Consider the following 27,351-nt stretch of genomic DNA (forward strand, 5'->3'; position numbering starts at 1 on the left):
TGGATTTTAGTTAGACGCTGTTGCAATTGTATCACATATGTAGTTAAACTATCACATTGCAATTGCATACTTTGAGGAAAATATAAACCTAATCTGGGTACACTCCCAAAAAGTATTTCATATGGGGATAACCCGGTTTTTCCTGTTGGAGTGTACCTAATAGAGAACAAAGCTAAGGGTAGACACTCAGGCCATGGTTTATTTAACTCTTGCATGGCTTTTTGTATTTTTAGCTTTATTGTCCCATTTACTCTTTCTACTGATCCTGAACTCTGTGGGTGGTAAGGGGTGTGAAAACTTTGTTGAACCCCTAACATTGCCATCACATTTTGCATTATTTCTCCCGTGAAATGTGTCCCCCTATCCGATTCTATTGTTTCTGGGAGACCAAACCTAGGTATCAGCTCAGTAATCAGTTTCTTGGCGGTGGCTTTTGCCGTAGCTGATTTCACAGGATAACTTTCTGGCCAGCCTGAAAATAGGCAGATGCACACGAGAACAAATTCAAAAGGGCCGCTCTTAGGCATTTGTATGTAGTCAATTTGCAGTCTCTGAAAGGGATATTGGGCCCGGACCTGATGTTTACGTGGGGTTTTCACTCTCTGTCCTGGGTTATTTAACAGACAGATTTGGCATGCAGCACAGTAGTTCCTTGCAGTACTACTGAATCCAGGGGCTAGCCATCCTTGGCTTACAATCCTATACATAGAATTGGAGCTGACATGAGTGGGCAAGTGGACAGCTGCTGCCATTGCGGGGTATAGAGAGGCGGGTAGACATATTTTTCCTCCCTCTCTCCATACATTGTCAAGGCCTGGTGCAGCTCCCTCCTTAACCCAACGGTCCTTCTCAGTAGTCCCTGCTTGTTCCTGTAGTTCGATCAGCTGCTGCCATGTGGTTTCGGGCATACTCACCTGTACCGTGGCTAAGGTCTCAGGGCTTACTTCCCCTAGAGCTGCCTTCTTTGCAGCTAAATCTGCAAATGCGTTTCCTTTTGCCTCAGTTGTTTTTGCGCCCGTGTGTGCCGCTATCTTCATAATGGCTACTCTTTTAACTTTTTGAAGATTGTTCAGGACTCTTTTGATTCCTTCACCATGTTTAACAGGTGTGCCTGCTGCTGTAAGGTAACCTCTAGCTTTCCATATGTGGCCATAATCATGTGCCACACCGTAGGCGTATGCAGAATCAGTGTAAACGTTCCCTTCTTGTCCCTCTAAGTGTTCTAAGGCTTTTTCTAAAGCTGTTAGTTCCGCTTCTTGTGCAGACATGTGTGCTGGTAGTGACTTTGCCTCAATTACCTGTGTGTCCGTTACCACAGCATAACCTATGTGATATTTACCTTTGTCATCGGCAAATCTACTACCATCTATGTACAGTGTGTGTTCTGCATTTGCAATGGGTGTGTCTGTGACATGTGGGAACCCCGTGGTCTCTTGTTCCATAAGTTGAAAACAATCGTGTTCATCAGATGTTATGTCATGAAATGAAAGTGTGTCAGAATCCTGAGTTTCTTGTGCTGTGCCTTCACCATTACTCCCCCCTGTCAAATCTGTCTGTAAGGGTAAAAGTTGTGCTAAGTTAAAAGAAGTGCATCGCTGGAAGGTAACATTGGGAGGTAGGAGCAAGGTGCATTGCAGACGCAGCTGCCTCGCCATTGATATGTGTTTTGGCTGAACCTGTGACAAGATGGCGTGTATGTCATGTGTGGTATGTACCACTACAGGATTGTCTAAGACAATTTCTGAGGATTTGTCAATGATAATTGACACTGCTGCGACTGCCCGTACACAGGACGGTGATCCTCTAGAGACAGGATCGAGAGCCGCTGAGAAATATGCTACCGGCCTTTGTTTGATGTGTTGTTGTGTCAACACCCCTGTTGCGTGTCCCGTGATTTCAGCAATGTACAAATGAAATGTTTTGGTATAGTCAGGAATCCCGATCGCAGGTGCCGAAATTAGTAACTTTTTTAAGGTGCTAAAAGATTTATGACCTGCTTCTGTGAGTACATAGGGTACTATTTTCAAGCAATCATATAATGGCTGCATCAGAGAACTGGCATGTGGTATCCATTGTCTACAATATGACACTATTCCCAGAAACATACGAAGTTGCTTAAAGTTGCGTGGGACATTCATTTGTCTTATGGCCTGGACTCGTTCTTCAGTGAGGTGTCGAGTACCCTGGGATATACAGTGGCCCAAAAAGACAACCTTTTTCTGGCATACCTGTAACTTAGTTCTATTCACTTTGCACCCTTTTTCAGCCAGGAATTGTAACAATGATAGAGTGGCTTTTAAACAAGTATCGTTATCCGGACAACATAACAATAGGTCATCTACATATTGCAACAATACACAAGTGTCAGGTGGTTGCCATTCCCCCAACACTGTCTGTAGGGCTTGCGAGTATAGAGTTGGCGAATGCGCCATTCCTTGCGGTAGGCGTGTCCAGGTCAACTGGCGGTTTTTGAGACGGAACGCAAACCATGGTTGACATTCCTCCGCCAGGAGTACAGAAAAGAAAGCATTAGCCAAGTCTATAACTGTAAATGAGGAGCTATCTGATGGTACTTCTGAAAGTAAAGTATGCGGGTTTGGTACTAGTGGCGTTATTGGGGCCAATATTTTGTTTACTGCCCTTAGGTCTTGTACCATTCTATACTTTACTGGGCCATCCCCCAATGTCTTTTTCTTGACTGGATACAATGGGGTATTGGCTGGTGACTGTATTTCTTTTAATGCTCCACTTTTGAGTAGAGCCTCCACTTGTAGTTCTATAGCTGCTTCCTGGGGCGCACTGAGTGGGTACTGTTTCTGCTGAGGGAGAACTGCTCCTGGAATCAGCTGTAGAGTAACCGGGGGTATGGGCAGAAGCCCAACGTCCGCTGGATGTGTTTCCCATAGCCCTTCCGGAAGACTAGACAGAATTTGATCTATTTCCGGCGAGGGCGTATTGGACGGTTCTGGTTCTTCTTCCAAACATTGTATTTTATTACAGATTTCTATACCCTCTGGGTCATCTCCTATTGCTAGGGTGACCATACCATCTGGATGATAAGTAATGTTTGCTCCTATTTTCTGAAGAATGTCTGCTCCTAATAAATTAGTAGGGGCTCCTCTAGAAATCAAAAAGCGTGATAAAAACATGTGATTCCCTATTTTTACCTTTAAAGATTTAGTCAGTGGGGCATCGGACAAAAGACCGTCATAACCACTTATGGGTATGGTGTCACGGGATGTCATGTGTGGAGGGACTACTGAATCAGATAATAAGCTGCGTGATGCTCCTGTGTCAACTAAACAAGGAATATGTTTACCTTCCACCTTCATCAACATGTGGAGCATTTTATTCTCTGATTCAGCTAGGACTGGGGCAAGTCATGCTGTCGGATCGTCCCTATCGTCGGTACGCCTCTGTCTGTTGTCCCTCGTGTCTCTGTCCGTATTTCCTTCCTGTTCGTCCTTTATTCTTTTCCTACAGTTTCTTCTTATATGTCCCACCTTGTTGCAGTAATAACAGGTAAGAGGTTTACGGGAGGAATTCCCTCCTTCATTGACCCGGGCAACAGTGTTAACTCCCGGTGTCCTTCTGTGTTTAGCTTCTGCTAAATCAGCCTCTATGCCTTGTGCTTTCTGCAACAATGTTCCTCTGTCCCGTATGGCTCTCCATTCGGGAGTACATGCCTTCAATTTGTCACCTATTTGGGGTACTAGTCCTTCCATAAACTGTCGATTGAAAGCCCTAATGGTGACGGGTAAGGCTAAATCTAGACCTTCGTCAGCCATCATGCTTTCCATGTTGAGGTAAAATTCTGTAACAGTCTGACCTGGGGCCTGTTTTATGGGCGCTGTCGAACCCCTTTCCTGCTGTTTCCCTTGGCAAAATTCTCGTAACTGATTAATAAACAGGGGTCTAGAGTCTATGTGACGGGGGTGTATTCCTGGTGGATCTGCCGCTGGATCCCCTTGTGGTCTATGTGGAGCAATTTCATTCATAAATTGATTAAACATCGTCAGTGTCATTTTATGTCTACACAAATCTTCCCCATCTTGCCAAGCTGCTTCATGTGTGTCTAGTAATTGTGTCACGAATCTACAGAATGCGGCAGGTTTTGCTACGGGATCAGGAGCATTCTGTATTAATGCCATAAGAGTGTCAGCCGACCAAGGTGCCCATGTCCTCAGAACGACTTGTCGAGTCACTGTAGGTGGCTGTCCTGCTTGACCCGCATTTGGATTATTTACTTGTATTACCCTAGTCCGACTGTGGACTGGAGCTACGGGCTCTGGTCTTTGAGCTCCGCAATGTACACATTCCTGTGCCCAGTCTGTATTCTGGGTACCGCATACTCGGCATACCCATCCTCTTCCTCTTAAGGAAGGATAAAGTTTTGGTCTTTCATTACCCGGTTTGGTAGTGCTATAAGGAGGTGGAGTACCTTCCGTTTCTACTCCATCCTCGGGAGCTGAAGGGAGACTCTTGCGTCGGACCTTCATGTCCCATCCACCCTGTTCATGACAATACTTCCATCCCTCCTCTTTAGCCCTGTTGGAAACCTTAATTAAACATTGTATTTGTGATACCCATCTGTTCTGCAGGACCTCTCCCTGTCTGTCTCTCTTTATATTCTCCCAACCTTCTACACTTAGCCCATTTTCTCCATCCATTCCAAATTTCTTGAGAACTCTATTCGTGCCCTGTGCCTTGTCCTTCCCATACAACATTGTAATTATGTCTTTAACAGCATAACATTTCTGAGATTCCTCCTGGGGTTTACCATGTGTCTGGCCCATTTTGACAGTCTTGCCTAGGTGACGTTTGGATCACTTACTAAGTGTCTCGTTGCCTTCTCCTCCTAGGGTGCCAAAATACTAAAAACCTCTCCTAGATGAGATTTCTGAAATCAAATTACTTTATATGCTAGCCAACTGACAAATATTTATGACCAGACTGACGGCTACAACATATACAAGCATTCCTTTTGGTGGCCAAACACATATAACTAGATCTCCGGACTTTGTGGAGACCTTATTCCCTTCCCATTACCATGCAATCTCTCAGCATTCGTTTCTTATTCCTGCTTTATCGAGGCAGTCAGGACTTATACTTTCAACCCGTTTTTAGGCTCATGAATCAAAAAGCGTATATCAAACTTAAGTGTCGGACCCCCAAAGTACTCTTACGAGTTAAAGGCGCATTCCGTTACTCATTGGGATGATATATGTTTCAATTCACACCATACAAACAGGGCTTATCTCAGTCACAACAGACAGATGACAAGGAGACAGACAAGAAACAACGGTAACATAAGTCAAATATTAAATTCAAGACTCGCTTACTACAGAGGTTGGTTTTACCTGAAGAACAATTCAGACAGATCAGGTGGGCACAAATCTAAGAAGCACAGAGTTTATAAGAAAATAAAGCTTTTCTTACCTGCGCAGGTTTTGTCTGTGGTTCCTGATGTGCCCGACCTCTTCGTTCCGTCCTTATGTTCGTTCGCCTCTTGTAGTTTCTTCAGCGAGTCCCTGTTCGGGCGCCAAAAATGTTAGGTGTGACTACAGCAAGTCACCTACTCATCAAGTTATGTTACCGTTTCCCAATTATTATTAGAGTTCTTATCTAAGCAAAGAGACACGGAAAGAGGTTCTCAGTATTTCTGCTCAGAAGGCTGCACCCAACTCTCTGAGTCTCTTTATTAACACAGCTCTTATATACACAAAAGACAGGCTTCAGGAATGTTGAAACACAACAACAAGTTTCCATAAAAGGCAATTCTCTAGGCGTCTTCTGCTTTTAGAGCTGATGTGGCAGATGGTCTTTAAGATAAGGTTTCTTCTTATGTGTACGTGACTTAAGGATGAGGTGTCTTTAAGATACTAAGAATGAAACAGACAAGATAAACATTTAGTGAAACATACTGTCAACCATCTTGGTTTTCTTATACCTTGATCCTCACAGGTGGGAAATGCAGCAGCTACTGGCTAAACAATGCCCATCTGCGCCTCATTGTGCCCATTTGCAGCCTCACTGTGCCCACCTGCAGCCTCACTGTGCCCACCTGTATCATAAGTGCCCATCTGCAGCCTCACTGTGCCCATCTGCAGCCTCACTGTGCCCACCTGTATCATCAGTGCCCATCTGCAGCCTCACTGTGCCCATCAGCAGCCTCACTGTGCCCATCAGCAGCCTCACTGTGCCCATCTGCAGTCTTACTGTGCCCATTTGCAGCCTCACTGTGCCCATCTGCAGATGTACCTTTGGTATCCAAAACAGCTGGTGTCTCCCACTGTGTCATACAGTCTGTTTGGCAGCCGTCCACTATAACAAAGCCCTGCCTCCTCCTCATACATGATAGACAGAACACTGATAGGGAAACTGTATCAGTGTTCTATCATGGACAAAGAGGAGGCGGGGCTTTGTTACAGCAGGATACACCCGCTGTTTTGGATATCAAAGGTACATCTGCAGATGGGCACAGTGAGGCTGCACTCTCACTCGAGTATAAGCCAAGGGGGGCTTTTTCAGCATAAAAGATGTGCTGAAAAAGTCAGTTTATACTCAAGTATATACAGTAATTAAATTCACAAGCAGTTCTAAGGTCAGAGATGGGAAGTTACAGTTTACAAGAACCTGCCAATATTCATTGTCAGATGCACTGCAGAATTGATTGCTCCAGGAGAGGGAGTAATACAACATATTTACAATGTCTTTAGGGTTAGCGCAAAGTTGACCTTGTTTATCTTTAAGAATGTGAATAAGAATGCCTGTTGTAAACCCACTAGATCTTATCTTTAAGGTAAAAGCAGTTTTTAATACAGATTACCTTTTCAGTGTTTGTCAATTGGAGGTTTAGAATTTTGTATTGGTCCTCATAAATCTTTGCTTTGTGGGAATCAGTGTGTTGCATTAACTAAATCCAAGCCAACTTGGCCAAGAGATGTTTGGTAGGAGATTCTTGACCTTATAGTCCTTTTTTCCTGCCAGATTAAAAGGAAATGAAATAATCCCTGATGGCTATTTTAAATGCTTGCCCTAAGAAGTGGCAAAATATCTGTTTTGATGTTTAATAAAAAATAGTCCTGTATGTATTTAGCAGTTTTGTTACAGATTTCATGGAGAATAAGAAGAGAACATTTAATGTCTTTTAGCAAGAAAGTACCGGCTTTAAGCTTCTTATTACATTTAAAATGTATTTTATTTGGGTTCCATTATTGGTATCTTAACCGCTTCACCCCCGGAAGATTTGGCTGCTCAATCACCAGGCCATTTTTTGCGATTCAGCACTGCGTCGCTTTAACTGACAATTGCGCGGTCGTGCAACGCTGTACCCAAACTAAATTGACGTCATTTTTTTTCCCACGAATAGAGATTTCTTTTGGTGATATTTGATCTCCTCTGCGTTTTTTCTTTTTTCGCTATAAACAAAAGAAGAGCCCTTTCAAGTGCAGTTGCTGTAGATCTGAGGGGGACATGCAAGGAAAATAAAAAACAGCATTCTACCTTGCACATGATTGGATGATAAAATCAGCAGAGCTTCTCCTCATTTCAGATCTACCCCTCAAATCTACAGTGACTGCACTTTCAAGTGTATTTGTAGTGCAAAATGGATTTGCCTTTTGTAAATAACCACCACTATCTTTTACTTCTTGCTATAATAAATATCCCACATTTTTTGTAAAAAAACAAAAAACTGATTTTTTTCCTCAGTTTAGGCCGATATGTATTCTTCTATATATTTTTGGTAAAAAAAAACCTGCAGTAAACGTATATTGATTGGTTTGGGCAAAAGTTGTAGCGTCTACAAAATAGGGGATAAATTTATGGCATTTTTATTATTATAATTTTTTTTACTAGTAATGGCGGTGATCTGCGATTTTTATCGGGACTGCGACATTATGACGGACACATCGGACACTTTTGACACATTTTTGAAACCATTGAAAATTATACAGCGATCAATGCTATAAAAATGCACTGATTACTGTGTGAATGTCACCGGCAGGGGGGCGATCAAGGGGTTAATAGTGTTCCCTAGTGTGTGTTCTAACTGTGGGGGGCATGGGACTGACTAGGGGGAGACAGAGATTGGTGTTCATACATAGTATGAACACATGATCTGTCTCCTCTCCCCTGAAAGAACCAGGATCTGTGTGTTTGCGCAAAAGTTATAGCGTCTACAAAATAGGGGATAGTTTTTGGCTTTTTTATTAATTATTATTTATTACTAATAATGGCGGCGATCAGCAATTTTTATTGTGACTGCGACATTATGGCGGACACGTCAGACAATTTTGACACATTTTTGGGACCATTGGCATTAATACAGCGATCAGTGCGATTAAAAATGCATTGATTACTGTAAAAATGTCATTGGCAGTGAAGGGGTTAACACTAGGGGCAGTGTTGGGGTTAAGTATGACCTAATGTATGTTTTTTTTACTGTAGGGGGCGTGGCTTGGCATATGACGTCACTGATCGTCGTTCCCTATGACAGGGAACAGACGATCAGTGACAAACTCACTAGGAAGCACGGGGAGAGGTTTGTTTACACTTACCTCTCGTTCTTCAGCTCTGTGACTTAATCACAGGACACCGGCGGCGATCGGGTCAGCGGGTCCCACAGCCACGGTCATGGAGCTCAGGACCGGGTCGCGAGTGCACCGGCGCACACGACCCACGGCTGGGCTCTTAAAGGGCAACGTACCTGTACGTTTTGTGTCCAGCCGTGCCATTTTGCTGACGCATATCAGCGTGAGGCGGTCCTTAAGTGGTTAAAAATGCAAAAAAAAAAAAGTGTTTTTTTCTGCTCCTAGAAGTTAGAGCTTGAAAAACTTTCTAGCATACAATAGTGTGCATGGATACATAGTATAAGTAAACACTCAAAGTAGCTGCTAGCTGCTAGGAGCTTAAAAATAAGCATGCACAAAGCCTATAGAGGCAGAGAAATAAATGCCCAAATGCCTGTAAAAGCAGCTTTTTTTTGAACTGCAGTGTACATGAGCCCTAAAGCCTTGTACACACGGTCAGAGAATCCGTCGGAATGCGTCTTATCGGACCGTGACGTCAGATAATCCGACTGTGTGTGGTATGCATTGGACTGATTCCGTCCGAATCTCCGTCGAACCCAATTTTCCAACATGTTGGAAATATTTCCCGACCAACTGGTTTGATCGGACATACTCCGATCATGTGTAGCAAATTTTGATCGGACCAAGTGCCACGCATGCTCAGATCAAATTCCTACATCAAAACTATTGGCTACTAGCCTGAATGTAGTCCCATCGTAACAAAATTACGTCATCACGTTCTGAAAGATCGGACTTTTCGACAACTTAGTCCGACCGTGTGTATGCAACAGTTTCGGACACAATCCGTCAGACTAAATCCGACGGACAAAATCCGACGGATTTGGTTGGCAGAATCTCCGACGGTGTGTACAGGGGCTAAGGGTGATTTATTCTTCCAAAGCAAATACACCTTTTGCACCCTGGTGCTGACTAGTATTCCAATGTTTCTTTTTTCCCCTAGTTTCTCTCCTTCACTTGGCAGTGGAGGGGCAAATAAGCATGCTGTGTGGGCGCTGATCATTCTTTTTATCAATTAGTTGTTAGGACACCAATGGCTAGAAGGTTGTAATGGTGAAAAATTAAAACTGTGGCTTTGAGTAATTAAAAGGCAGGCTTGAGCCACCCACTGGCTTGTATACAATTTTGGGGCCATTTTGGCAAGGGACCTCTGAAGAAACCTGAAGGCACCCCAGCCTGGTTGAAAAAGACTGGCATACATAGAGCACGGTGTTACCTGATATCTGAGAGCTGATTGGAGGAAAAGGAAAAACTGTTAGTAAGTGTCTCCTGCAGAGAGAGGAGCGATCAGAGAGGAACCAGACTCTTTGCTTTTGGATTCAGGCTAGTACACATTATAGAAGGATGTGCTTTGTTTATTTTTCATGTCTGAGGGTTACAAGCACTTTAATGTGTGAATAAATGTGTATTAATCCATGTGCATTAATGTAATGGCCAAGAATGCTGAGGCCAAATTGGGCCCTAAAGATTTACATTTATTTACAATTTTTAGCATTTCAGAGCCCAAATCTGGAGGCATTTAAAACTCATATATGTTTTTTTTTTTTTTTTTTTTTTGCATAACGCTTTTAATTTTTTTTTCAGGGGCCTGAGCTCATGAATAAATATGTTGGTGAATCTGAAAGGGCAGTACGGGAGGTAAGTGAAAGCATTGTTATAATGTTGATTGCAGTGGACACATGCTGTGATTTGCAATCATTTATGTTATTTCTGTTATCTTTGAGGTTTGGCCCTCATATACATAATTACACCTGTGTATGCTGAAAGCAATCTACTAACATTGCACGTAATGAGCTGACATTAGATTAATCTTTTGGGACTCATGGACAGCATCCAGCACATCAGTGGAGTGGTGCCCAGTGTTAATTTAGTCAACTAAAACAACTAAACATTTTAGTCAACTAAATTAATACAATTTTAGACTAAAATACGACTAAAATGAAAACAATTGAGATGACTAAAATACGACTAAAACTAAAAGGCCATTGTAGTCAAAAGACTAAAATGGAACTAAAACTAAAATGGCATTTTAGTCAAAAGACTAAGACTAAAACTAAATTGAAATTTGACTTCAAAATTAACATTGGTCTGTATTGCATGTTCATACCTCTAACCCAAAAATAATAACATATGAGATTTTTCACTCCAACAGTATATGAGTTTGGAAATGGTAGAGAAATGTTAACTAAGGCATTACAATTTAATTACACCCATTTGATTTTAGACAACTAAAATGAGATTGTCGACTAAAATGTACTGCAGATTTTAGTCAACTAAAACTTAGGACATTTAGTCGACTAAAATGTACTGGAGATTTAGTCGACTAAATACGACTAAAACTAAAACAATTGCAGAAGACTAAAATGGAACTAAAACTAAAATTCCATTTTAGTCCTAAGACTAAAACTAAATCGAAATGTGCTGCCAAAATGAACACTGGTGGTGCCCAGGGGGTTACTATTATTGTATATACACTGAGCAAAATTATAAACGCAACATTTTTGTCTTTGCCCCTATTTATCATGAGCTGATCGCAAAGATCTACACATTTTTCTATGTACACAAAAGGCCTATTTCTCTTGAATATTGTTCACAAAATCTGTCTAAATTTGTGTTAGTGAGCGCTTCTCCTTTGCAGAGATAATCCATCCTCCTCACAGGTGTGGCATATCAAGATGCTGATTAGACAGCATGATTATTGCACAGGTGTGCCTAATGACTCTCCCACAGGGGACGGATCAGTGATGATGCGCCCTGTGGACATCCGCTTGCTCAGCGGGGATCGCTCCGTCAATCTGAGGATGAAGATGACAGGTCCCCTATGGGAGATCGCATGAGCTTATATTTATGTACAGACAGCCCTTTTCTGCATAGGCAGTTTTTTTGTAAATGTGATCTAACCCTTTAACGCATACTTTCCTACACTGCGTCACACTGAAAAAATTTAAATGGGCCCATACTGAAGTCCTCGTGGTATGATGAAACTGCAAATGATACTGAAATCTAAACCTATACTTATTATATCAATTGTCATCTTAAAGCTGAACATCTGACAAATAGCTAGATAAACTTTTTGAAAGAAATGATTTGTATTTCTGTCCAATTAGTCCTGCAATATAGACAGCTCAGTGACATAGCACAGCCAGCCTGAGGATCGGACTTGTATGCTGCAGTTAATCACTTCAGCCCCGAAAGAATTTACCCCCTTCCTGACCAGAGCACTCTTTGCGATACGGCACTGCGTCGCTTTAACTGCCATTTGTGAAGTTGTGCGACATTGCACCCAAGCAAAATTGATGTCCTTTTTTCCCCATAAATAGAGCTTTCTTTTGGTGGTATTTGATCACCTCTGCGGTTTTTATTTTTTGCGCTATAAACAAAGAGCGACAATTTTGAAAAAAAAAGCAATATTTTTTGCTATAATAAATATCCCCAAAAAATATATAAAAAACTAATTTTTTCCTCAGTTTAGGCCGATATGTATGCTACATATTTTTGGTAAAAAAATCGCAATAAGCCTATATTGATTGGTTTTCACAAAAGTTATAGCGTTTACAAAATAGGGGTTAGATTTATGGCATGTTTTTTATTATTATTTTTTTATTAGTAATGATGGGAATATGCTATTTTTATCGTGACTGCAACATTATGGTGGACACATTGGACACTTTTGACTCTATTTTGTGACAATTGTCATTTATTCAGCGATCAGTGCTATAAAAATGCACTGATTAATGTGTAAATGACACTGGCAGAGAAGGGGTTAAACACTAGGGGGGCGATTAAGGGGTTAAGTGTGTCCTAGGGAGTGATTCTTACTGTGGGGGGGGGGGGGGTGGGCTACCTAGGACATGACAGCGATCACTGCGCCCGATGACAGGAAGCAGTAGATCTCTGTCTTGTCACTAGGCAGAACGGGGAATTGCCTTGTTTGCATAGGCATCTCCCCATTCTGCCGCTCTGTGACACAATCGCGGGACACCGGCGGACATCGAGTCCGTGGCTCCCGCTGGCACAATCATGGAGAACACGGTGGGCGTGGGCCAACATTGCAGCTTCTTAAAGGGAGTGTACCTGTACGCCCATTTGCACAGCCGTGCCATTGTGCCAAAGTATGTCGTCGCACACTGGTCGGCAATTGGTTAAGTAACCAGCTAGATTTACCTACCTGCCTCCAGCCTGTGATTACAGTGAATGAGCAAAAATAGACTGGTGAGGACATATTTTAGCCTTTTCTTGACAGCATGTTACTTGTTCCAGTCTGGAGAGCTGGTGTACGGTGGGTTAAGGCTTTATTTGCAAATTGGACTGAAGTTTGGTCTCCATTATTTTTAAGCTGTTTTTTCATAACATCTTTTAAATAAAATAGGGCAAGTAGATATTTAAAAATAGGACAAAAGTACAAAATACTAAAATTTTAGCCACATAATTTCTTTAACCACCTCAATACAGTGCAGTTACACCCCCTTCCTGACCAGACCAATTTTCAGCTTTCAGCGCTCTCACAGTTTGAATGACAATTACTCAGTCATCCAACACTGTATCCATATGAAACTTGCGTCCTTTTTTCCACACAAATAGAGCTTTCTTTTAGTGGTATTTAATCACTAGTGGTTTTTTTTTTTTTGTGCTATAAATAAAATAAAACGTAAATTTTGTGAAAAAAATGCCTTTTTCTTAGTTTCTGTCATAAATTATTGCTAATTAGTAATTTTTCTTCATAAATTTTGGCCAAAATTTATACTGCTACATATCTTTGGTAAAAATAACCCACATTAGTATATATTATTTGGTCTTTGTGAAAGTTATAGAGTCTACAAACTATGGTGCCAATCACTGAAAATTGATCACTTCTGATCAGGCCTTCAGTACATCAGGTGTATCTCATTTCTTGAGACACTAACAAGTCAGGAAAGTACAAATACCCCCCAAATGACCCCTTTTTACAAAGTAGACATCCCATGGTATTAAGTAAGTAGCATGGTGAGTTTTTTTAAGTTGTCATTTTTTCCCACAATTCTTTGCAAAATGAAGATTTTTTTTTTTTTTTTTTTTTTTTTTTTACTAAATTGTCATATTATCAGGTTATTTCTCACACACAGCATATGCATACAACAAATTACACCCCAAAATACATTCCGCTACTCTTCCCGAGTACGGCGATACCACATGTGTGAGACTTTTACACAGCCTGGCCACATACAGAGGCCCAACATTGATGTAATACCTTCAGACGTTCTACGAGCAAAAATGACGCATCTCATTTCTCAACCACCTATTACACTTTTGAAGTCCCTGGAGTACCAGGACAATGGATTTTCCCATAAAATGACCCCATTTTGGAAAGCAAACACCCCAACGTATAATCTGTGAGGCATAATGAGTCTTTTGAATGGTTATTTATTTTCCAGAAGTTTTTGGAATATGTGGAAAAAAATTAAAACGCATTTTTTTTTACACAAAATTGTCAATTTATAAGATATTTCTAACACATAGCATGTATATAGCAAAAATTACACCCCAAAATACATTCTGCTACTCCTCCCGAGTATGGCAATACCACATGTGTGTGACTTTTACACAGCCTGGCCACATAGAGAGGCCGAACATTGAAGTAGTACGTTCAGGCGTTCTAGGAGCATAAATTACACATCTTATTTCATTCCTACCCATCACACTTTTGAAGGTCCTGGACCACCAGGACAGTGCAATTACCCACAAAATGACCCCATTTTGGAAAGCAAACACCCCAACGTATATTCTATGAGACATGGGCTGCAAATAGGTACTCGGGTACTCGGATGGGCTGGAGATAGGTACTCGGGTACTCTGATGGCCTGGTGATAGGTACTCGGGTACTCTGATGGCCTGGTGACAAGTACTCAGGTACTCTGATGGCCTGGTGACAGGTACTCGGGTACTCTGATGGCCTGGTGACAGGTACTCGGGTACTCTGATGGCCTGGTGACAGGTACTCGGGTACTCCGATGGCCTGGTGACAGGTACTCGCGTACTCTGATGGCCTGGTGACAGGTACTCGGGTACTCTGATGGCCTGGTGACAGGTACTCGAGTACTCTGATGGTCTGGTGACAGGTACTCGGGTACTCTGATGGCCTGGTGATAGGTACTCAGGTACTCTGATGGCCTGGTGACAGGTACTCGGGTACTCTGATGGCCTGGTGACAAGTACTCGGGTACTCTGATGGCCTGGTGACAAGTACTCAGGTACTCTGATGGCCTGGTGACAAGTACTCAGGTACTCTGATGGCCTGGTGACAAGTACTCAGGTACTCTGATGGCCTGGTGACAAGTACTCAGGTACTCTGATGGCCTGGTGACAAGTACTCTGATGGTTTGGTGACTGGTATTTGGGTACTCTGAAGGGCGGTGACAGGTACTCATATGGGCTGTGACAGGTACTCGGGTACTCAGATGAACTGTGACAGGTACTCGGGTACTCAGATGAACTGTGACAGGTACTCGGGTACTCTGATGGGCCGGGACAGGTACTCGGGTACTCAGATGGGCCGGGACAGGTACTCGGGTACTCTGATGGGCCGGCACAGGTACTCCGGTACTCTGATGAGCCGGGACAGGTACTCGGGTACCCTGATGTGCCGTGACAGGTACTCGGGTACCCTGATGTGCCGTGACAGGTACTCGGGTACCCTGATGTGCCGTGACAGGTACTCGGGTACCCTGATGTGCAGTGACAGGTACTCGGGTACTCTGATGTGCCGTGACAGGTACTCGGGTACCCTGATGTGCCGTGACAGGTACTCGGGTACCCTGATGTGCCGTGACAGGTACTCGGGTACCCTGATGTGCCGTGACAGGTACTCGGGTACCCTGATGTGCCGTGACAGGTACTCGGGTACCCTGATGTGCCGTGACAGGTACTCGGGTACCCTGATGTGCCGTGACAGGTACTCGGGTACTCTGATGGGCCGGGACAGGTACTCGGGTACTCTGATGGGCCGGGACAGGTACTCGGGTACTCTGATGGGCCGGGACAGGTACTCGGGTACTCTGATGGGCCGTGACAGGTACTCGGGTACTCTGATGGGCCGGGACAGGTACTCGGGTACTCTGATGGGCCGGGACAGGTACTCGGGTACTCTGATGGGCCGGGACAGGTACTCGGGTACTCTGATGGGCTGTGACAGGTACTCAAATACTCTGATGGGCTGTGACAGGTACTCTGATGGACTGTGATTGACAGGTACTATGAGGGGTGGTGACAGGTCCTCTTTATTGGGGGGGGCAATCAGTATGTTTGGTGTACACTGTATGCGGTAACGAGATGTTACCGCAATCTCCTCCTCACACACGATCGGTGTGTGAGGAGGAGAACCCGGTAACATCCCGTTACCACGGTTTGTTTACATTTGAGTGATCGGCTGTGAAAGGATCACAGCCGATCACGTGGGTAAACAGCCGGCCAATGGCTGTTTACCAGCGTCGGTGACGAGCAGTGTTCCCGGGGAACATGCCGCCACCGACGTGCACGCGCAGCGCGCTCGCGATCGCGCGCATGCGCCGTGCACGTTCGGGGTGTTACCATCTGTGATCGGCCGTGACTTCATCACGGCCGATCACGTGGTAAACAGCCATAACGAATGGCTGTTCACCCCCTTCGGTGGCGAGCGGTGTCTCCGTGACACGCCGCCACCGAAGAAACAGGGATGCGCGCATTCCCTGTTTAAACGGGAGGCCGTCATATGACGGCCTCCCGCCACAATAGGTGCGCCGCCTGGCCGTCATTTGACGGTCGGCGGTCAGCAACTAGTTAAAGCAGATGTAAACCCCCACAAATACCTAGTGAAGTTAACAGCTTTAGATGATACACATGGATGAAAAAAATCTCTCTACATACGTTTTACATTTATATCTGCTGCACATCATGTTAGAAATTTTCTTGCTGTTTCAGCAGTGGGAGGGGAGTCTGGGCTTATACTGCGTGAGAGCTGATTGGAGGAACCCCACCCCCACATAGACAGAGGAACAAAGAAACTTGAAGGGCTCTGCTGTGAATAGACAAGCTCTCTGCTAATCTGTCTCTAAGTTCCCTCCCTGACAGAAATTCCCAGCTGCTTTTATCTCCTGTGTTGGAAAACTTGTCAGAAGTTATCATGCTGATAACAGAAGAACAGAGCAGCAGCAAGACACAGGACTTAGGGCTTTAGAGAGGGATAAATAAACACTACAGATATATGTGCCAATGTCAGATTTCATGAATCGGGTTTACATGCACTTTAAGGTGAACCTATGGCCAGACTTTGGGAGTTCAAGTAAGTAAATTATTTAGGAAACAAATGACTACTGTAGTTGCCGACACTGTAAAGCAATTCATCCTCAAATTTTATAGCCAACACTTTGTAGATGTTCTAGTACTTCTCTCAACAGCTCAGATCCCACAAAAAGACTAATGTAAAATAATATTAATTTTTCATGCCACCAATCTGATCAGTTTCAAACCTGTCCTGGATACAATCAAGCAGAGAGGTCCTTTGGGAAGTACATTCCTTGTGTCAAGTTACTAAGCTCATTAACACCAATGACTGGGAGTCGCATTGCTCATGTTACTGCACAGCACTGCACGTTAAATGCATCTGTGCAATTCTGTGCCATTCAATCACAATACACCTTGCCACTGGATGTGTGTTGCTGCATACTGCCCAGACCAACAACACACTGGCATGCATTGTAGTACGCTGCCAGAAAATGGTGCATGGCTTATGTCACAACACACATTGACATGCACTGCAATGCATGTCTGTTGATATTCAGATGAATGACACCATAACTTTTATTATAGATTCAACATTCTGACTTTAGCTCAGTTGCTTTGTTTATGGGATAGCAAGGGTTGCTCAGTGAATACTTTTAGCTATTGCCTTGACTTGTTCCTAGTTAAATTTCTAATGCAATGCTTTGTGTCTTTTTCATAGATATTCAGAAAAGCAAGAGCTGTCTCGCCATCAGTTCTTTTTTTTGATGAAATTGATGCTTTGGCTGTTGAGAGAGGGAGGTAAGATATCAACTATTGAATAACGGAAATGTATGTTCTGAAATGCTCACAAATCAAGGATGTTAGTAATTTAGGCATTCGTTCAAAACATCATGCATTCCAAGATTCTTCTTAAAATATTTAAAAAAAATGTCAAATAATATTAGAATAACAAATGTGTGCCATTTTATAGTTATTCTTTTTTGCAAAGTGAAATTATGAAGCACACAAAATAAGTTAACAAGATAAAAAAATAAGTTGCTTACACTAATAACTTTTACTACATGATCTACTTGCCTATTAACCCTCCTGACGGTATTCCTGAGTGTGGCTCAGGGTTACATTTCAGTACCATTAGCGGAAACCCCGAGCCATACTCGGGATTGCATTGCAGAATCCTGGTACAACATGCTTACCTTCCATCACCAGGAGCCTGCGATGTCCCTCCGCTGGGTCTTCCGCCCGTTGCTCTGTGTTCTGGGCTCTGTTCCCTACGAGAATCACAACGCATGGGGGCGGTGCCCAGCGGCAAATTCAAAAAGTTCTAAAATACATAACAAATACAGTACACTGTAATATTACATGTTATATTACTGTATCAAATCATTTCACCTTCCTTTTGTCCCTAGTGCTTTGTCCAGTGCCCTGCATGCACTTTTATATTATATACTGTATACAGTTTTTTCTGCCTGGAAACTTGAGATTGTCCATGGCAACTAAAAAGTGTCCCTTTATGTCAAAAGTGGTTTTAGACCAGCTAGAAAACAGCGATAGTAAATTAGAACACTTGCAGAATTGAGTGATAGTGAATCATGGGGAAATTAATTTTATTATTATTTATATTATTATTTTTTATGATTGTTTATAGTTATTTATTATATTATAATTCATGATTTTGTTTTTCAAACTTTATCATACCTGGGATGTATATTTAACTCTTGTTTGGGCATATTTAAATGTGTTATCACTAAGAATTATAGGTCTACAATATAAAATGCCGAATTTCTATGCAAAACAATGTACTGCTTTGAGATGCAAAAATCTGACATAATCATACCACCAAGGAGGCTGCAGTGGTTGTAAGCCTCAGACAAGAAATATGAACAAAGCATATCCCTCCATAGTGTGTGCTTGTCTCAATTAAGAGCACTAAGGGGGAGATTTACTAAAACTGGTGCACATCGTCGAATTTCGAACAAATTTTCTTTTCAAAATCAGAAAGTTCGTTTTTTTTGTGATCCAATGGTGCCACCATTTATTTTTGAAATTTAGCCGACCAAGCCTTTAATTTCACTTCATGTTGCTACAGAAAAGAATTTTCGTGACCGGAAATCTCCTTTTCTCTCCGTAAATTTTATTTTCTTATTACATTTCTTGCATGTTTCTCCCATCATTGATTTGAATATCGTTCGTTTTTCAAAAAATGTCCAAAATGTCCAATTCCTCAAATTTAATTTCCGCACGAAAATCGTCTGTTGCTGCAGTCCACTAATGGTGCGAAATTCATATGAAAATTCTTAGATACGATTTTCGAATTCTTTCGAAATTCGAACCGTCTATGGCCGGCATTACTTCAGCTTGTTCATTTCAGCTTTTGACTATAAGGCCTCATGCACACTGGATGTTTTTGGGCGTTTTTACAGCAGCTGTTTTTGGCTTCAGACATTTTTTTCACAGTCAATAAACTCCCCATCATGGTATCCTATGTGTCCATGCACACATAGGCTGTTATCAGCAGTTTTTGGCTGGGGCATCTTTTTGGCTTTAAAAAAGTCCCAAAACTAGTGGGTTCTGAGAGGACTTTTTCAAACGCTAAAAAACATTGAAAAACGTTGAAAAACTTACTGCAAAGCTACTGGCGTTTTTAGAACATTATTTAATGTCCAGTGTGCATGAGGCCTAAAACCTAGGAGCTGATTGGTTTTATGAACAGCTGCACCAGATTTTGTGTGCACTCGTTTTAATAAATCTCCCCCAAGTGTCATTTCCGTCTGCTGCTTTGTTCATCTGCTATCAGCATGACTCACTTGTGACAAGTTTTCCTGACACCAAGAGAAAAAAAGGTGACGGGGGAGCTCCAGCTGATAGATGGCGTCAGCTCTGTTCCTGCATAGTGTGTGAAGGGAGGGGTGTCACTTCCCTCCAATCAGCTGTCAGTCCTCTCCTCGCTCTGCAAAGTGTGACTTCAGATGTCCACCCCCTTTTTTTCTGACACCTCAGACATGCTTTAAAAATTTGGGACTTTGATCGGATGTAAAGAAAAAAAGACAGCACCTAAACAGATACAAATTATGTAGGAGGATTTACTTCATCTCTGTGTATCACCTGAGGCCTGTCACTTTACTGGGTATATGTAAGGGTTTACAACCACTTTAAGTAATATATATGGAAAACAGAGCACAAAGATGTTGAACTATACAGGCCAGAGAAGGAGCAAGGCAATCAATGCTATAACATATTACAGTTTATTCCATAGAGAAAATAAAAACATTGCATAATATATATGCATCTGAATAATTAAAAGCAATTGTGCTTAAAGGGTTTCACTGTTTGTACACTTAGAAGGTGAATACTGGTACATTAGGTCTTCATACGCCAATGCGTTTCGTAAAGATTTGCTTCATCATGGCTATGAAAACCATACAGCACTCATCTAGAAAAAATAATAGCATTTACATATTGATCATACATCAATTTACATAGTATATACATCCAGCATTTGCTATAGTCATGTGTTTATTGTGTGGTATCTACCTCAGTGTGGGGTATCATTAGCACATTATCTCCCTGGGCAGGCGCTGGAGCACATAGGAAAACTCAGATCATGGAGGGGAGTCACTTGGTATAAAAGAATTGGATATGACAACATTTATATCGGTACATCTTTGTTTGGAGAAACATACATAGATATATATTGATTGCAAAAAATACCTACTAAGGGAGTATATACAGGGGTAAAATTAGTATTGAACATATCACCATTTTTCTATCTATGTTAATTCCAGGTTGTGAGGCAACAAAACTCGAAAAATGCCAAGGGGGTGAATACTTTTGCAAGGCACTGTAGCACACTTGTGCTTGGACTCTCCGCAATGTATTCCTTTTATGCAGGGATTGTTCCTGATTTTAATCGCCAAGGGTTCCAGGGCCAATGAAAATAGAATAGGAGATAGAGGGCACCCTTGCGGAGTTCCTCTATGGATATCTATTTGGGGCAAAACCCATCCCTTTACCTGACTTCTTGCCGTAGTTTGCTATAAAGAGTCTGCAACACCCCCAAAAATTTTGGCCCGCACCCGTAGCCTTTCAATGCATAAAATAGACCCATGTCAAGGAATCAAAGGCCTTGCATAGGTCTAATGACAACAGCATGGCCTTCCTGGGTCCGCAGTTATCCCAATTGGACTGGACCGCTGATATGATATCTATTAATCATTGGGTCTGATCCGGAGCCTGATGATTGGGCACAAACCCCACCTGGTCCACATGGATGTAATTGAATAGGAAAGTATTCATTCGATTTGCCAAAACTTTGGTCATCAGTTTGAGATCTACGTTCATTCGCAAAATCGGCAATAGATAGCACAGTCCCCATAATCCTTCCCAGGTTTAGGAATGACGTGGATAAAGGCAGCATATTCGTGCGTTGCCAATGCTGAACTCATTTTCAGGTCATTGAAAAAGAAGCAAAGGTGTGGTACCAACAACTCTGAATACTTCTTGTAGTAGTGACCCGAGAATCCATCGGGGCCAGGTGCCTTTGAGGGGTGCAGACTCTTGATGACCTCTTTGATTTCACCCTCTGTAAAATCTCCCTCCATCAGTTCCATATGATCGTTTGCCACCTTAGCTAAGGGTATGTCCTTAAAGTGCGTATCGCCAAAGCTGTGGGAAAAGCATTTGATGAAGCATATCATTTTGAGTAAAAGGAACAGAATTCCTGTACCACCAAATTTGGATTTTGGGTCGATTTGCCATCACGCAAGCGTAGGTTTTGGTAAAGCCAGATTGTAGATGGCCAGGGTGTGAGTTTCCTAGCTACCGAGGTGTTCGCCTTGTCTCCCAAGATGTAGAATCGGTGTCTAGACCAGCGAAGATACTTCTCTGCTTTGGTAGTAAGGCTAAGGTTTAGTGCCCTATGAGCCGCATCGATTTTGTGTCTCATCTCAAGCTGGGGGTTTTTCTTTTGTTCCTGCATAAGGGCCTGTAGGTCGGTCTCCGGTTGTTGTATTGTTTGTGTGTGTATGCGTTTGGTCCTAGAGGCCAGTTGAATCAACTGACTGCGAATTGTGGCTTTGTGCGCTGCCCAATTGAAGTTCGGGGTCGTGTCAGTGGCTCGATTTTCAGTAAAGTATTGGCTTATTGCCTTTTCAATTTTGGTGAATATAATATGATCATTGAGTAAGGAGGCGTTGAGTAGTAGGTTTTGTTTTGTCCCCAGATCTGATAAACAAATTTGCACCAGGGAATGATCAGAACATGTCGTGGTCAGTATTTTTACTAATTTGATTGAGGGGAGCAGATTGAACACATGATGGATTCGGGAGTAGGTTTTATGTACTTGTGAATAATGGGTATAATCCCTAGTGGTTGGGTGGAGATCTCTCCAAATATCTATTGGGAAGTGTAGCAGCCGAGCCAATTTACAGCCCTGTTTCGATATGTGTCAAGACCGGATTATATGGATTAGACCTATCCAGGGTTTGGTCCAGGGGTACATTACTGTCTCCTCCTAGTATGAGCTTATCCTTTGCATGTGGAAGCCGTGTCGCTAGCATAGTTTTGAAGAATTTTACCTGTCCCCCATTAGGGACATAGTAGGAGACTAATGTGATGGCCTGTTCGTTAATTCTCCCAGTCCCCTCTTTATCTTTCAGGACCATATCCGAGGTAAAGGGAAAGCGTTTAGCAATACATATCGCGACTCCTCCTTTTTTCTCTGGGTCATTTGAAAAGTAAGATGTGGTATATCGTGCATTAAGTTATTTAGGTGCTGAGGCCCAGGAGAAATGGGTTTCCTGTAAGAGCACTATATCCGCTCCCCATTTATGATATTGGTGAAAAGCCTTTGCCCTTTTAATTGGAGAATTTATGCCCTGCACATTATGGGTTAGAACTGTGAATTTGATTGCATGGGTACTCAACATGGTGGTTCGATAGACTGCACTTGCCTGTTATCGTTTTCCATCATCTCGTCCGAGATCCTGGCGCTCTGAGGATAGACTGCTAGGTTTGGCGCGTGGAGTGCATTTAGGTAAGGAGCTGGAAAAAAAGAGAAGACAAGGTAGGGAGTTAGAGTAATGTACCGACACAGTGATTATCCATGTGTCCAAAAACACAAAATATATAAGCAACATGATTTCACACAAAGTGAATGTATAGTGAGGTTGTCACTCTCTGACGAGACAGGACAAGCTCACCAAGAAGTGGCATGCATTTTGGCCCTTGTGTCTTTCCAGTCCTGTTACTTTGAGGAAAAGAAGTGTCCGAGATTCATATCTTCAACATACGTATAACCAAGTTAGTTTAGTGGATACAATGGAATAGACAGCCACTATCCGACAAGAACAATCATCTGTTTCAGCTTTGGACCAGGATGGAAAAAGTGTACCGCCCTGTGGGAAAACAACATGAAAGAAAGGTGTGTGTGTGTGTGTGTGTGGGGGGGGGGGGTCATTTTGAGTCAAGGAGGGGCAAAGTCTCCATCAACTGGAAGGAATTTTACTAAACTTCTATCAAGTCTGAGTTTTGTCAGGCAAGATTACAGGAGGCTGGAGATCAGTTTTCGATTCATCCATACGTTCCCATGGCTGGATTGGACCATTTGGATAAGGAACGGCCTTGTTGAGACCATATGGGCGAAATTGGTTAATCCCTGGCTTGTCGAAGAAAAGGAGATGAAGGTTCTCAAGTGATCAGTCCAAGGTCTAGCAGAATGTTCTCTTATCACGAAAATTGGCAAAAGAATGCGTCTCACCCTTATAGGCAAATGAGAGGCGGAAGATCATTGATATTTTATGTAGAGATTGATTAGGTACGTCAGTAGAGGCTTCAATAACGTCTCTTCTGGATGGTTAGTTGAGAGATATCCACAAATATTTGGACGGGGTTGCCTAATAAAGTTATGTCTCCCTTGCTCCTGGCTTCCGACATAATTTTTTTCCTTGATCCTATAAAAATGCGGCTTCACTAACACATCTCTGGTAAGGCTATCTGTTCTTGGGGCAGTCAAGGCTCAATGCACCCTGTCAAGCTCCAGATGGTGAGGAGAAATTCCTGGAATCAAGTCCTGCATCAGGGTGTGTACTGCAGCCTCTAGATCGGTGATACATTCTGGCAATCCGCGCAGCCTAAAATTATATTGTCTAGATCTATTTTCAAGTTTTCGATTTTTGCATTAGCTTGGTCATGGAGAGAAGAGATCATCTTAGGCCGCGTACACACGGGCGGACTGTTCGCCCAACTTTGTCCGCTGAACAGTGTTTGGGCGGACAGTCCGCTCGTGTGTGGGCTTTCAGCGGACAGTTTCAGCAGACAGTTGGACGGACAAGGTTTTTCGGAAATTCCGAAAAACTGTCCGCTGAAACCTTGTTTGAGCGAACAGTCCGCCCGTGTGTAGGCTTGTTCGTCAAACAAAGTTGCGCGCATGCTCAGAAAGGATTTTCACGCCGAAAGCTATAATGCAGTGTATAGGACGTCGTATTTTTCGTCCCGTCGTACGTGGCGTTCACGTCATCGCGCACGGTTTCAGCAAACTGTTCGTTCGTCGTGTGTGGGCATGTCCGTCCATGCTAAGTTTGAGCGGACTGTTTGCCGAAACTGTTGGACGGACAAAGTTGGGCGAACAGTCCGCGCATGTGTACGCGGCCTTAGTGTTTTTGTTAACCCTGCCCACCATGCCATCCACCTTAGATTCAATCATGTCTAGCCTCTCCCCAATGCAGTGGAAATCTCCCCTTACTCTGCTGCTGCAGAGTGAGGCGAGACCGGCTGTAAGGTGACTGAGCTGCCTGTCCCTTCTTCGGATCCGGTGCCATCTTGAAAGAGAGGGTCTGGTATGCTGCTGGTGAAGGGTGCCCCTGGTCGGGTCATGTTTTGGTAGCATGGTGGATTCTTTTTAGCTAATCCCGCTGTCCTCCACTGCATAGTATGGTCCGATGCCCAGGTAAGTGTTCACTGCACCCAGATCGCTGTTTATATGCTCGGAAAGCCCTGCAGCAAGCGGTGCTTGGGCAGAACATGTCCACTCCTGGAGCCGGGAGCATGCGCTCCGTGAAATTATGCTCTTTCCACTGCCTGATTATGGCCCCAACAGTGTTAACTGGAACATTTCGAAGTTTAGAAATTCTTCTTTCTGTAACCAATGCTATCGGTATGTTTTGCAATAAGGCTGCAAAGGTCTTGAGAGAGCTCTTTGCTTTTACCCATCATGAGATGCTTCTTGTGTGACACCATTGTAATGAGACACATTTTTAGTAGGCTATCAGTTGAGGCTGAACAACTGATATTAATTTGCACTAACAAAGGAACAGGATTGCTTTCTAATTACTGATAGATTTCAGCTGGTGCCTTGGCTTTCCATGTCTTTTTGCACCTCCCTTTCTTCATGTGTTCAATACTTTTTGCCTGCGTCATTCCATTTTATTACACATAACTTAATTTCTGAACTTATTCATTTTTTTTTGTATGTATGGATTGCAGGGGTTGTTACCAAAATGTGGTGAAAATGTTATGTTAATAGCACCTTTATAAATATATTTACCTAGAAAAATGGTGATGTGTTCAATACTTATTTACCCACTATACACTGACGCAATCCAATTCAAGAAAAATATCCCATTTCTCATCTAAAGATATATAGAAGTGTTTGATCTATAGCAAGGGGGATAGGGGAGTGATACATTGACCAAATAAGATTATATAAGGGATGGCGGCGGCTCCATCACTGCCGCACCACCCGGTGAACTGGACGCTTGCACCATCCTTCTGAGACGGTACGTGTTTACTGGTTTGTGGAACTAGAGTATTGGTAGATGCATAGCTAGTGAGTACAGAGGAACAAATCCTCAGCAAAGACACGGATGTTCATATCCATATAGAAGGACTTGTTACTATCCCATTGGGACCCATGAGTGCGTTTATCCACCTATATGTAAAGAGAGGCTATAGCATATTGTGGGTGTTTTTGAAGACATAAATATATATATATATGGGCATATCTTTATAATATATTGCAGGTCTCTTATTCCTTTGATTTGTCTTTCCTGAGTGGATTGTTTCCTATGGATTTGGATTTAAAATGCTAGGATTTAAAATGCTATCTCAATATATATGAAAAATTATTTGGTCAATGCATCACTCCCCTTGTTATAGATCAAACATCAAACACTTCCATATATCTTTGGATGAGGACTGATATTTTTTATTTGGATATATATCTAGATTGCAAAAAATACCTACTAGGGGTAATATATATATATATATATATATATATATATATATTACCCCTAGTAGGTATTTTTTTGCAATCTAGATACTGTATATAGATTTCTCCAAACAGTACTGTATGTAGCTCCAAACAGAGATGTACAGATATGAGTATTGTCATATCCAATTATTTTATACCTAGTGACCCCCCATGATCCGAGTTTTCCTATGTGCTCCAGTGCCCACCTAGGAAGATAATGTGCTAGTGATACCCCACACCGAGGAGGGCCCCACACGGTAAACACATGACTATAGAAAATGCTAGATGTATATACTATGTAAATTGATGTATGATCAATATGTAAATGCTATTATTATTTTTTCTTGATGAGTGTGGTATGCTTTTCATAGCCCTGATGAAGCAAATCTTTGCAAAATGTGTGCCAGTATTCACCTTCTAAGTGTACAAACAAAAACAGTGACACTTTTGAGCACAATAGCTTTTAAACATTCAGATTTGTGGCCTGTATAGCCTAACATCTTTGTGCTATTTTTCCCATATTTTTTATATATTTAAACTGCCCCTGAACTCAATGTTATCCTATGTGACCATGTACACAGTCTCATTTATTGACGTTTTTAGGCAGCTGTGTTTAACAGCGTTTCTTTTTTTTTTTTAAAGCAAAATAATGGGTTCAGACGCTGAAGATTTCCATGTTTCAGACGCCAAATGCGACTAAAGGCATTGAAACGCGGTACCCGCACTTAGAAACGTTTTTGTTTATAAGCGCTTTTAAAGGTACCCTATATTTTTGACCTGAAAAGACAAAAATATGATGGAAAACAATGAAAAAAACATAAAAAAAAAGTTTAAAATGTTTTAATTATGATTGCGATGATTCATAGACCATATATAGCCCTTGATGCAATGCAATACACCACTAGCATTGCTGTATCCAAATTTTAATTGGAATTTGACCCATATGTTCAGATTTAGTCGTACTTTTTCTAGTAGGTCAAATGTGGCAATGGTCATGCGGGTGAAATTAAAAAAAATTGTTGGGGGGAGGTATGCAGCTGTACGTACATGTTGGAAAAAATATCCTACCAACATTCTCTGCGTATTCAATGGATGGGTCCAGTAGCGACGAACTCTGACTCTGGACCTCGCACGCAATTTTCGATGTCGTTCTAGCCTCATCAAGAGCAATGTTAGGAGCATTTCCTCACATATGCTCATTATGGGATCCATTGCAAAAACCCACAGAAATAGAGGCAAATACAAGTATCCAGCTTCTCTCTCTGCTGCTGCTACTCACTC

At 42.4% G+C, this 27,351-nt stretch overlaps 1 protein-coding gene across 2 annotated transcripts in view; it reads left to right on the forward strand.

Annotated features, from left to right (window-relative positions):
• The window catches only part of AFG2A (AAA ATPase AFG2A), a 595,306-nt gene that overhangs the window by 182,023 nt on the left and 385,932 nt on the right, over positions 1 to 27,351 (forward strand). For both annotated transcript variants that reach the window (XM_077476871.1, XM_077476870.1), the window contains exons 12-13: positions 10,176 to 10,229; positions 17,545 to 17,624. In XM_077476871.1, coding sequence (XP_077332997.1) covers positions 10,176 to 10,229; positions 17,545 to 17,624 — 134 coding nt within the window. The remainder of the gene's footprint in view (positions 1 to 10,175; positions 10,230 to 17,544; positions 17,625 to 27,351) is intronic.

Source organism: Lithobates pipiens, unplaced genomic scaffold, assembly GCF_037356315.1.
Source record: "Lithobates pipiens isolate NorthernLeopardFrog02 unplaced genomic scaffold, aLitPip1_a1.2 Scaffold_13, whole genome shotgun sequence".
NCBI lineage: Eukaryota > Metazoa > Chordata > Amphibia > Anura > Ranidae > Lithobates > Lithobates pipiens.